We start from the raw sequence: 13,517 nt of genomic DNA on the forward strand, positions 1-13,517 counted from the left end.
GCAAAAGTACACACAAGGACACGCACACAAAAATAAACATGGTGGGCAAGACTTGGGAGTACAGACCCTGTGAAGTGGTGTTTAAAACTGACCACATAGCCAATCACCATCACCATCAGTGAAATATGTTGGCAAAATACCTGAAGTGAGGTCTTTGGCAAGGTTATCTCAAATAATTTTTGATTTATGAATAAATTAAACAAAAAGGATTAATAGTTTGGTAAGTTTGATAGAAAATCCATTGACGTTGATTTCATGTTGGGTTATTTATTTTACAAATCAGTAGAAGCAAGTACTTTACAGAAAATAATATGTATTCAAAACAATTGTTCATAACAACGTAATAACTAACTAGTTTACTTAAAAACACAAATAGACAACAGGGAAACAACCTCTAGGTTATGTTGTTGTTGATATATTTACTGTAAAATAACTGAGTTACTCATGTCTGTCAATAAGTGAAGAAAATTTAAACCCACCATGAGCCAAACATTGGTACATTTTGCCTGCAGCTTTTATGGATTATTATTTGAATTCACATTTTTACATTCACTAGACATGTGCTGAAAACAAAGCAAACCATCCAACCATGGCTCTACAATCAATCAATGACAAAAACAAATCAAATGAGAAGTTGAAATCTTATACTTTGCTGATGATACAGTGCTTTGTATACAGATGACTTGATCAACTGAGTTTATATCCCACTGATTTGACTTTCTCTCCATACTTTTGGAGAGAACTTACTTTTGCTCATACTTTTGCTCACTGTCCCTGGTTACAGTGGGTCACACTGTAACCAGGGACAGTGAGCACCAGTGGATACACAAACACCATTCAAAATATCCTTGGGGGAAATGGTTAAATGCCTTATTTACTATATGATAATAGATTTAACTTCCCCAAATATGTTCTCCCCTACCACACAACAATGGGAGTGTCTCTACCTCTTTTCATCTGCTAACGGAAGTAACAATTGAAAGGGCAGAAAATTGTTTTATTCTTTACTTATAATCCTTCCAGAAATATATTTCCACAACAACAGTATATATTCAGGATCTTAGGGCGCAACAGTCTAATTTAACACTTTTACCATAAAAAAATTAATCTGGTGATAGTTTGTATTTTTCTTAATCTCAACACATTCCATGAAAAGTCTTACACAACGATGAATTGATTGAAGTATTGCCTGCGTTTCCAAAGCCTCATATAGCTTCCTCTAGAGCAGCACTGTTGTCCTAAATGATTAAAAAGTAGAATTGAGCCACATTGTAACACTGGAAGACATGTTGCATTGTTATGATGATACATACACTGGGTCCTGCTGCTATGACTACTCACTCAGATACCAAATGTGTATTAATCTACAGCTGAAAATAGTCCCCAACAAAAGCACTGTTTACTCCTGTTTCAGTAATGTTTGTAAAAACTACAGTGCCCATTTGCTGTAGCGTTATTAAAGATTTCCATTTTCAGTATGAACCAACAGACTTGTCACTTAGAGGCACATAGAGTCTGTGTAACGCTAAGAGTACTGAGACTGTGTAATGCTGCGCTGGTTTTGGTCTTCTCAGCTTTAAGGTTTCAAGTTACGTTTTTACAGAATGTATTGCTTATTAAATGCTTATCACACCGTGGAACTACTCCTTATTAAATTAAAATGAAAGGATCATTATCATCATCATCAAAGCTATATTGGCCGGCCACTGTAGAATAAACCACTGCACTCCAATGTCTCCAGTTCACCAAAGTGGTATGCAAGCTGCTGCCTGTCATGACTTGAAATGAAGACATTGAGATCATTCTGGCAGGCTTTGGTGAATGTTGCATTGTTAATGATATTAGCTTTCCTATATGTGTTTCTTATTCAGTAGTTTATCATCTCTACCACACTCTCATCACATGGCCGGCATCCGAGTGGGTTCAGGTGGCGCTCTGCTCCTCTGTCACACGGTTGGAACAGTAGTCCTTAATACCTGGCGGAGGAGAGAGGAGAGGAGTGGAGTGTGACGATGATGGACTTGATGAAGATTTCAAAGGACACAAACAAATATACGTGTTTTCAATGATGCAAAATCCTCGTGATTCATCTGGTTCACAAACCTAATTTAATTCCCCAACATTAATCTCATGGTGCAAGTATAGTTTTAAAATTGTATTCTCTCCTTCTTCCCCTTTAGCCGACTGCTTCCCATTTATAAAGCGATCACTTCTTCTTTCATTACATTTAATCGGGAATTGGGACGTCAAGTAAAACATCTAGGTCATCAAAAATAACTTCGCTGGAAGTATGAATACGTACATCTAACTTCTATACACAGGAATGTAACTATACACACTCTGAGGTCAGAGGTGGCAAAAGAGATGCTTGCGTATGTATTCCTGTTAACACTCACTCTGCACAATTATCTGGTAGGCTCTGGCAGCAGGAGAGTCGGGGACTTCATTTAGGAAAGACTTGCCCTCGTCACAGCTACGTGCTATCCTTGGGTCTAGAGGTACCTTTCCTAACAGGGGGAGATTTAGATCCGCACACATCTGCTCAGCTCCCCCACTGGTGGGAGGGAAGATCTGTGATGTGTTCTACAAGAGAGCACAAAGAAAAATATCACATGAATACTGCAGAATTTCACACATTCACTCATGATATGCAAAACAATACTCAGCCGCCCCAAAATATCTCTTGTACAGAGGCTGATTTAGCCGCCTGACCTGTTGCACTACCGTTAATAAAAAGCATTTTGCATTCAGTAACATTCGATCTCTGTCAGTCATGTTATCTGACGTTACTGGTTCTTGGATGAAACGATGTATGGACTACATTAATCTACAATCCACTGAAAAACATGCAGGCAAAAGTTGAGCCAGTGGAACATTAACAAGTGCTGTAGATGTGATGGTGACAGCTATAAACTCAAAATGCTTAGAGGACATAAAAATGAGACTAAAGCTAAACTAAAACTAACAAAAGTTAAGTGACTTAACTTGACCCTGATGACATCGCTCTGACATCATCAGGGTTCTGTTCTCAGACTTGCCAAAGCTCCCTCTAGAGCCACAGAAGACATTTTAGAGCTGTTTTAAACACTGATAGTTACGTGCAACAAATAAACCGATTCTTATATGGGCCCCTTTAAGAGCTGAGTAACTACATTAAAAAGATCTGTAAATGCAACATGCGTCTCTTCTTGTCGGACAGGAAAGACTTTCAGTAGAAAGTGTGCTGCAGGTGGATGTGATCGGAATCCCTCAGTAACAGACGGGGAAGGTTGGAAAATCTGTAGGTGTGAGATTTAAGAATCAGCCCTGCCCTGTCACATCTGATCCAATTATTCTAATTTAATAACATTTTAAAAATCCAATGATCAACGTCTAATGTATTAAGTGTTCTCTAGGAAGGACATAAATATTGAGGGGAAAACAGAAGTGTGTGTCATAGAAAGACACAGTACTTGGTCGATACATTTGTTTAAATGGTGAACTGCATGCAGTTGAGGAAACCTGAGCACTGCATGCTCATTTTGTGGTTTCTGTGAAGGCACTCCATCTCAGTCTGGGTGTTAACAAAGAACGGCTTCAAAGAGAAACAGGGGCAGCATTTGCTCATTTCGAGTGTAGCAGGGACTACAGCAGAGGGTGCCCCTGAACCTCTAACTGCTCCTTGGATGCTGCAATGGCTTTCCACAGCTCCTAGTTAGGTTAAATGCAGGGAACAAATTTCCCCTTGGAGTAAGACAAAGTATTAAAAAAACAAACATTTTGAGAACATGATAAAGATGGCTGCTTAGAAATTCTAACTGGCTTTCCTGTGAACAGATAAAGTAGCTCTGTGGTCATATTTGTTCTACGATGTCTGTAACCTCTTTTCCTCTTTGCTATGTGTGTTCTGTAGTTGGCAAAACTCTCCAGATATATGCTTGCTCATATGCTGACTTCTTAACACACACACACACACACACACACACACACACACACCTAGCTGTGATGAAATCTGTACTCCCAGTTTATATGTACATTGACTGTCTGTTTGCATCGCTGTGTATGTGCATGTCCATCTGTCAGTGACCTTGCATTTGGGACACACGAAGCCACTCATGTTCTCCACCACTCCAATGATCGGCAGTTTGACCTTCTGACAGAACCTTATCTCCTTACGCACATCCTGCAACGATACCTCCTAGAGACAGAGAAAGAGAGAAACGGAAATACAAAGACAGAAAGAGAAAGGCAAAGCAAGGGAGGAGGGAGGGAGAGGATACCTCAGAAGACAAGAGATGGGGTGGAAACAAAGACCCCGGTGAAAAGATAGAAAGAGAAAGGGTTAGCTCAAATTGTTTTCCCTTCCCTCACAACTGCTATCATAGTTCTGTTGAGAAGTCCCTGACAATCTAAGCAGTACCCACGTGTAAATATGTTAAAATGTCTGGGTGTGAAAAAACCCAGCAACCCGTCTCTTAATATTTACCAGACTGGCTCATTTGTCTGGGTAATTCCCACTGTGTGTATGGTTACTTTTGGTTAAGAGAGTGTTGACGGAATGAGGAAATGATTCTACTGCTGCCTGACATCACAGGTCCTGGTCTAATTTAAGTATTAGGTCAGATTTTGTCCCTCACTAAGCGCAGTAAAAATGTATTTAGAAACACACATCTACAGCTTCCCCGCGACCCAATCCCGGATAAGCGGATGAAGATGGATGGATGAATGGATCTACAGCTTTAAACAAGAACACAAATTTATTGTCACCACAGTAATTAGGATCTATGGTGAAATACAGTCAGTAGATTTGTTTATTTTAGTTGGGCAGTTTTTTATAGCAAGCTGACAGATGTTTATTTGTAGCAACAACAAGAAGTGCTACTAATTACTGTACAAGAACTGGAGTAAAAGCCACACTTGTTGACAAGACAGTGATGTTTGTAGCAGCTAGCCAGGAAATGCAAATGTGTTCATTGACCCAAGTAGTACATTTAAATGGATGTCACTGGGTGCTATTATTATAAAATTTTTTTGTCAATTCAACCATATACACACAGTGAAGCGAGACAGCGTTTCATCTGGACCATGGTGCTACATTATGTATGCAAACACTACATATAATCATGTCAGTGTGTTTATGTGTGCATCTGTGTGTCTAAAGGTTTGAGTCAGTCACTGTGGCTATGGCATCAGACTTGTTGGTGCCTGTACACACACGCTTAAGGTGTGTGTCCTTCCAAGAAACATGTGAAAGAATGTGAAATCAGCAACTAAAGCCTGTTCAGGGGTATGTTGTTTATGCGTGTCTGTAAAACAAACACATACCGTTTATACTAACAATAGATTTTAGAGAATTTTAGAAAAGTACACCTGTAAACCACGCATAGGGTAATTTTTTATGTACAGTGCTGCAATCATTTTACTGCTTTTATTGTATGTTCTGTAAACAAATAACTACTAAACATGCTGCATTTTAACTTTATATTATGGGTTTATGATAAAATAGCATCCTCTGTTGGTTGCTTTATGGTAGTTACATTTTGCACATACTCCTGCAAGCAGTTCTTTTTGAATAACACTGTAAAAATAAAAGAGAGAGGGAAACAACAGCTGTGCGGTTCTGGCTTAACTGATGCACTGGGATTACTTTACCGCCAATCGTTCTCCTGAGAATATACCACTATTTTGCAATAACAAAATGTTTCTTCAGTGTCTCAGACAGAGCTTATATATCATGTGTACTGTATCTGCAACATGTTCTATCTTCTAAAATGTTTTGGTTATCCCTTCAATACTGACACGTAGTAATACAGTACAGTGTGGTAAAGTCAGCAGAAGATATCAAGTGCATTCTGGGATACATCAATAACACAATTTAATTGTTCCCCTTGTCTCTCAATCTGCCGTGTACCTAGAATTTCCCAGAATTACCTACCATAACCAGCAACAACAGGTGGTAACTTAATTGAACTGACAGTCACAGCAGTAGTGGGTGTGAGGGGTTTTCCATTTGAGATACAATTAGATTAGATCCTTGCTGAACCCCTTGCTTAAAACACTACATTGCATAAAGCTCAACTGAGGTTACTCCTCTCTTCACCTATTGTAGTTTTCTTCCTTTATGACTGCTGAAAATTCAACACAAAAGGTCTTTCTTCAGGGACATTACAACAAATATCCCAGTGTATTGTCGTGTCACAAAGAGGCAAAGATATCCGTTTCCCCATTGGGCGTAACAGCAAGCTCATCAGCACCAAAGCAATGTTGTGTTTTGAGTAAAAGTTGCGATTCTTGCTTTTTAGCCCACAGGCAGCTCTCACTCTCTGTCTGTTAATATATCGTTGTGGCTTTTAGTGTCACTATCACTATGATTATTACTCACTACAGTTATGTAAAAACCACCCGCAGAACGAACAACTCCAGGTGGCTGAAATTCATTCTGGGAAATGTAGTAAATCACCAACTGAAGTACAAGTAGTCAAATCAGGTGGCGTGGAGCTAAGGAGTTTCCCTTCCCTTCCTATTAATGTTACACGCTGTGGTAACTGTCAAAGGTTATATGTCTGAGCGCGTGTGTGTGTGTGTATGCGCGCTACCTGTGGTGTGGTGATGATGACGGCTCCATCGATGTGGGTGGAGCTTAAGTATTGGACAATTGACAGGTGTTCATCAGAGGTGCCCGGGGGAGTGTCCACGATAAGGTAATCCAATTCACCCCAGTCAACATCTCTCAAAAACTGCTTGATCATCCCTGATTTTAGACAAACACCACACAGGTTATAGTTGTGTGGCATGTGGAAAAAGTAAAACCAATTTTACACACACACACACACACACACACACAACCATTCTTCTTGGGTCCTCTCCAGATCACAGCATCATCAGGGCTACTGAGCAGGAAGCCAATAGACATGACCGCCAGGTTGTCGTCCACATACTGCAACATACAGACACAGATACATTTATCATATAAGCAGTTTCTTTATTAACTTAAAAACTAAAGCAGGATTGTTTGAATTGACTCACCACAGGAGACCAGCCTGAGCCGCTCTGATGAACCTGTGCACAAGAGGACAGATTACAGAACTACTCTGAAGTAGAAGCTTAACATGAACTTATTATGTGTGGTACTATTACCAGAGGTGGTCCTTCAAAAGTACTGTTCCTTTGCAAAAACAAGTAGTAGTAAAAGTAGTCAAAAAATAAGACTACTGAGAAAAAAAACAACACCTGAAAATCAGTGTCTTATATTTCAGAAAAGTCTCATATCATATCGGATTTAGGCTCATCAGGAGTGTGCAGGAGCATCTTGGTTTGATTTTCTGTCTCTCTTCATCGGGGTACACCAATGAGTGTGACAAGTTAAATGCACACCGCTTGCACACTGTTATAATATTCACATTGCAGCAGAAAGCAGGAGTTGTAGTAGTTTTGAAGCACGATATAATGTGTGAGTATATTACTAAACTTATCAGCAGTAACACCACAGACACTCACTGCTCTCTGTCAGCTCGGGGTCAGCACGGTTCTCTGATGTACTGACCTCAGACCAGTGTTCCCTGCACTGTGCGCTGTTAATTCATCTGTAAATATTAGCTGCTAGTGCTATTTGAAAGCCATAACATAAATGTTACTCCTGTTGAAGCTTCTGCCATTTACAGTGGATATAAAAAGTCTACAAATCCCTGTTAAAATGCCAGGTTCTTGTGATGTAAAATAATGACAAAGATAAATCATGTCAGAACTTTTTCTACCTTTAATGTGACCTATAATGTGAACAATTCAATTGAAAAACAAACTGAAATCTTACCTAAATCTAAAATAAAAACCTTCCAATAACCTGGTTGCATAAGTGTGCAGACCCTAAAACTAATACTTTGTTGCAGCACCTTTTGATTTTATTACAGCAGTCAGTCTTTTTGGGTAGGTTCAGAACGGATAAAAGTTTATCTAATTTATCTTTGTCTCATTATTTTACATCACAAGAACGTGGCATTTTAACAGGGGAGTGTAGACTTCTTATATCTACTCTATCTGCTCTGAACAGAGTGGAGGTGTGACTGTGGTAGGATAATAGAACACCAGCAGACCTGGGACCAGCTGACCACCTGCCTCTTAATGGATCATACCTGCAACAATTTGAAGAACAATTTACTCAAATAAGACTGAGTAAATGTAACTTGCAACTACCCACCTCTAACTATTACAAATTATTCTTATTAACAAACAACTTTGACTAACCTGTTCTCCCTCTAAGCCCATGATCCTAGGAATTGATGGACCACAGATATCTACGTCCAGCAGAGCAACCTAAAAAACAGAGAGACAGCGAGCAGAAAAACAAAGAATGTTAGCAAGAACAGAGTGACCTAAAGTCCAGAGGGATAAAAACAAGAGAGGCTGTATCCACATTCTTTGTACTACAGCAGCTTTAAACACACTTTCAGCAGAGGCAAAGACATTGTTAGGTATTTAATCCTGCTGATATGTAGAGGAACATCAAATCTTAAGAACAAGGGAATGAGTTAAATATTAGAAGGATGAAACTTTGAAAACATGCAGCGGTTTAAAAGTTGGGCCTGATCTCTGTTGGAACATTTACATATTTATGACATAAAATAACTACAATCTACTGTAATCTGCCAGAAATTTCATTAAACTGCAGCTGGAATCATTATCTATTTTTACCTTTCTGTGACTCATCAGGTGACTCAACAATTCATGCCGGACATAATGCTGGAGCAATAATTAATACACGGTTGTTATGAAACAACCTTTTCCTTTTCACTGTTGCCTTCAGAAGACTAAACAAGGTGAAAGATCTGACTGGTTAGGAATGAGTTAAATGATTTGATTTTAAGTCTGCAGATGGCTACTGAACTTTCTGACCTTAAACCTCAGTTAAACCGTGTCTACAGTGACCTCTAGAGGTGTTAAGTTGATAGCTACATGCTACAGAAACATTAAACCTCAGGTACAGTGTAAATGGCATCTTCAAAGGGGTTCAGAGACCACTTGATTTTGTTCTAAACATCACAGGTTTGAGCTCATATTAATCCTCAGAAGTAAAACGTACATACGGTCTTCGACAACAAATAAAAAATATCATTCCGGCAGTAATATGTCTGAGTTTAAGTAAATAGTTTTTGTTGAAGTATTTGAACTACTAGCAGGTGGCTCTGTGCTTTACACAGTGAAAACCAAAATATTACCTCCTTCGTGCTGTCACTTGCTAGGGCGTGAGCCAAGTGAGCGCTGAAGGTACTCTTCCCTACTCCTCCTTTCCCAGACAGCACGAGGATCTTGTGTTTGACTGCTGACAACTTCTCTCCTATCTCTGCTATGGCTGCCGATGAAACAGGGAAGAGGAGATGAAGCACAAAGATGGGATGAAGAGGCAACACAAAACTCTCGAAGGAGACAAAGCAAGGGTTCGCATTAGTTATTTTAAAGCTACTAACTTTTGCTGTTCAATATAAATCTGCTTGACCATGAGTCAATTGATTACATTTTCATTCCACAACTTCTCCGGCCGGCCTGACTGTACATAGATGAGGTAACAGTCTTACCAGGGTCGGGGGCCTTGGTGGCTCCAGAAGCACACAGTTTCTGGTTGGGACAGCCCTGACATGACGATGACTTTCCTGCTTGCTCACTTGTTGTACCTGGGCAGTCTGAAGGGATTAAACAGTGTTATCAGTTATCAGTGTGTTGGCTTTATCAGATCATCTTAAACTGATCAGAACCCGATGCATGTTTCTGGCTGAAGTAAAACTCAAATTTAAGGTTAAATTATATTTGTTAAAACCTCTTCAACCTCACTACCAGCTGGTGGGGCCGTCATTTCAAACTCATGCTGAGCAGCCAAACTTTGATCAAACCCACAGGACGTTCTTTTAGATTCTAGTACAGATGCCAGAGTTTCCAAACATACCAAATATTTCACGATACAATATTTCATTTTCAAGAATCAGAATCAGAAGGAGCTTTATTGCCAAGAAGTATTTTACACATACGAGGAATTTGCTGTGGTGTTAAGGTGCTACACGTAGACAAACATACAGCCAATATAAATAAATGTAGAAATATATAAATATGGAATGGAAGAACAACGTTGCAGATATATACACGTGCATTATTCTGGGTCTGTGCCGTGCAGAAGTAACGCAACGGAAGAGAATATTGTGTACATATAAATATATAAACTGACAACATAAAAAGATACAACAGCAAAGATCAACAACCAACAACAAAAATGTGCTACATGCCAGGTCTGTGCTCGACTTGAGATGAAACAGTATTTACATGTGCAGAGACATTGGTATCATTTGCAAGGGGGGAGTGTCAGTGTGGGACCTGGGCCTTGTTAATGAGGCTTGTTGCAGACGGGAAGAAACTGTTTTTGTGGCTAGAGGTTTTGGTCCTGATGGACCGCAGCCTCCTGCCAGAGGGGAGAGTCTGAAACAGTTTTGTGTCCAGGGTGGGAGGAGTCAGCTCTTTCTCTCTCAGTTCTTCAGCTGCCGCAGGAAGTACATCCTCTGCTGGGCCTTCTTGGTGAGGGAGGTGACTTGGGGTCCGGGGAGATGATGGTGCCCAGGAAGTGGAAGGAGTCCACAGTAATGACTGGGGAGTCACACAGGATGATGGGGGAGGGTGGGGCTGGGCTCTTCCTGAAGTCCACGACCATCTCCACTGTCTTCAGAGCGTTGAGCTCCAGACTGTTGTGGCTGCACCAGGACACCAGCTGGTCGATCTCCCACCTGCAGATGGACTTATCTCCACCCGAGATGAGCCCAATGAGGGTGGTGTCATCCGCAAACTACAGGAGCTTGACAGACTGGTGACTGGAGGTGCAGGTATAGGTGTACAGGGAGAAGAGCAAAGGGGAAAGAACGCAGCCCTGAGGGGAACTGGTGCTGATGGTCCTGGAGTCAGAGACATGTTTTCCCAGCTTCACGTGCTGCTTCATGTCTGTCAGAAAATCAGTGATCCACCTGCAGGTGGAGTCAGGCATGTTCAGCTGAGAGAGCTTGTCCTGCAGCAGGGCTGTGATGATGGTGTCGAAAGCAGAGCTGAAATCCACAAACAGGATCCTGGTGTAGGTTCCTGGGGAGTCCAGGTACTGGAGGATGTAGTGAAGGGCCATGTTTACTGCATCATCTACAGACCTGTTGGCTCTGTAGGCGAACTGCAGGGGGTCCAGGAGTGGGTCTGTAATGGATTTTAGGTGGGACAACACAAGGCGTTCAAAGGACTTCATAACCACAGAGGTCAGGGCGACGGGTCTGTAGTCGTTTAGTCCAGTGGTCCTTGGTTTCTTGGGGACAGGGATGATGGTGGAGGCTTTGAAGCAGGCTGGCACATGACACGTCTCCAGTGAGGTGTTAAAAATGTCTGAACATCATAGACAGCTGATCAGCACAGTGCTTCAGGGTTTCTGCCTCCTGAAAAGACCGTTGACTTCCCTCTCTGTGATGGAGAGAGGAGGGGAGGGGGTGGAGCTGGCCAGCTCTGAGGAGGGAGGGGAAGATGTGGTGGACTGAGGATGAAGCTGAGTGGAGGAGTCACAGGTTCAGCTCATTTGCCAGGTGAGAATCGTTTATGGAGTGGAGGACTTTGATTGTGTTTTCATCAACAGTAAAGAATTATAGGATAGAATTATAGAAAACTGCATATTTAGGAGACTGAATGTGGTTCTGGGATAATTTTTAAAAGATCTAAAAACTGTTATATAAATACAATTTCATGTTGTGGGTGGGACACTGTAGTTAAATGTAGTGTGTTACTAAGAAATAAAAGGAACCGTGGTCACTTTCCACACTGATTCTGGACGCTGAGAACTGTGTCACAATGACTCAGCAACATTTCAGGGAGTAACTTGGAGTGGCAGTTCATCAAATAAACACATTCACTTGTAGAAAAAAGAAAAAACACTTTAAGTAAGTGCGTCACTGAATTTCACAATTCAACACGCGATTAATTTGATCTAAAAGACCCCAGCAGTACCAGTCCAGATGTATATTTCAACATGTGTTAATAGCTAACTGATAGTCTGCATTGATATAAAAACAAAAATATGGAAAGAAACGGTAACCTAACGGCGGTATCAACAGTAATAGAGACATTTCTAACAGTAACACTGAGTCGTTTGTTTAACCCCACCACCACAGCCTTACTATACAGTAAAGACGCGATTAGAAAAAGAGCCAACTATATTTTCTATGAAGTAAAAGTTATTATTTTATTTTTCAACTCACGTTCTGGTGCGTCTTCTGGTACGTCTGCCATCTTTGCACCAGTGTCCTCCCGTTAAGGTCTTCCCCCTTCGAAGGTTCCGGATACGCATAACAGGAGACAGAGTTGAACGATATCTTTAGCAAAGCAGTGAACAGTTAACGTTACAGGCCGAGTTGAATCGACTTCAGTTGTGTGGGCATGCAGGACTTTGCTTACGTTTCCAGTGCTTGAAGTGAACAAAAATACGCGCACTATCCTCAACCTTAAGGTGAAACTAGTGCTCAATAGGATTATAGTAGCAATTGTCACTAGTAAATATTATAACTTGACTTGACTTTGAGCAATATATACTTATTTTCCTGCATTCTGGAGACATATTCTGCACCAATTTAGGGTGGAAATGACTTTATTTATATGAAGGGGAACATAATTAAGGTGGCAGGTGACAATTCAAAATTTAAAAATATAATGGAATCTAATGCAGTAATCAGCTTTAGGACGATGCACATTTGTTTCTCCTATATTTCAATTGCATTGCATGTTTCTTATTGTGCATTGTTTCATTTGTCATTTAACATTTATTGTTGCTGTTGTTCTGAACATTTTTATGGAGAGGGCGGGGGAGAGTACAGTCAGCTTGGGAGAAGTCACGGTACCCCAAAGAGTAAACTGTGCCGCACACATCAAGCACTGTTTGTTTCTATTCTTTCTTCGAGTTTAACCAAGTAGACAATAACGAAAGCTGTATAGGCTATAATCCACAGACATGTTTAATGAAACATTGAAAAGTTGTAATATTTTGAAAAACAATAGAATATAACTCGAGAAAATAAACGGATGTATTTAGAAAAGATTACAACTTAATCATTGTGTGCAGTGACGGTAGCTGATTGGTGCTAAAGTTATGGGTTATTGTAAATATGGCCTGGAGATCACTGCTGCCCTGTCCTAACCTGTGCTGCTGTAGCCACCAACAGCCACCTGTGACCTATTTTTTAAAGTTTTGTGAAAACTCAAAAACAAAACAAATAATGAATCAAATACAGGTGCATATGATATGCACCAAAAAAACATCATTGTTTTCTTGACAGTGGTTGGCTCTGTTATTCCATCACTGCAGCCCAATGAAACATGGAGCCAATTTGTGACTAGAAAACAAAATTTATGAGGATGTACCATAAATAAATGAATACAATTAAATAATCTTAAATTAATTAATTAAATGATCTAACCAAAACATATTCTAACACCATTATATATATAATAATTATATATAGTATTGACAGTAGTCAGCAGTCACT

General features: G+C 40.3%; 1 protein-coding gene across 2 annotated transcripts; it reads right to left on the minus strand.

Moving 5' to 3' along the window:
• Nucleotides 1–247: 247 nt before the first annotated feature.
• On the minus strand, nt 248–12,379 carry nubp1 (nucleotide binding protein 1 (MinD homolog, E. coli)). Of its 2 annotated transcripts, XM_038696329.1 has the most exons (10): nt 12,237–12,378; nt 9,549–9,653; nt 9,192–9,325; nt 8,221–8,289; nt 7,006–7,038; nt 6,826–6,916; nt 6,576–6,730; nt 4,067–4,177; nt 2,397–2,583; nt 248–1,976 (listed from the first exon to the last, which is right to left on the minus strand). In XM_038696329.1, the coding sequence occupies exons 1-10, from the start codon at nt 12,265–12,267 to the stop codon at nt 1,924–1,926; spliced, it is 969 nt and encodes a 322-aa protein (XP_038552257.1). In that variant the 5' UTR covers nt 12,268–12,378; the 3' UTR covers nt 248–1,923. The 2 variants fall into 2 exon arrangements, with proteins under 2 accessions (XP_038552257.1, XP_038552265.1); XM_038696337.1 differs by lacking the exon at nt 4,067–4,177 and having other exon boundaries at nt 12,237–12,379.
• Between the last annotated feature and the right edge of the window lie 1,138 nt (nt 12,380–13,517).

The sequence above is a fragment of the Micropterus salmoides genome, unplaced genomic scaffold (assembly GCF_014851395.1).
Source record: "Micropterus salmoides isolate LMB-PRFRI ecotype aquatic unplaced genomic scaffold, ASM1485139v1 Ms_hic_scaffold_10, whole genome shotgun sequence".
Classification (NCBI taxonomy): Eukaryota; Metazoa; Chordata; class Actinopteri; order Centrarchiformes; family Centrarchidae; genus Micropterus; species Micropterus salmoides.

Coding starts and splice junctions, on each gene's coding strand:
- nubp1 (XM_038696329.1), bottom strand. CDS start 12,267: ATGGCAGACGTACCAGAAGACGCACCAGAAC. Junction 2,584..4,066: donor TCGTGTGTCCCAAATGCAAG/GTCACTGACAGA, acceptor GCTCTCTTGTAG/AACACATCACAGATCTTCCC. Junction 1,977..2,396: donor CTACCAGATAATTGTGCAGA/GTGAGTGTTAAC, acceptor CTCCTCCGCCAG/GTATTAAGGACTACTGTTCC.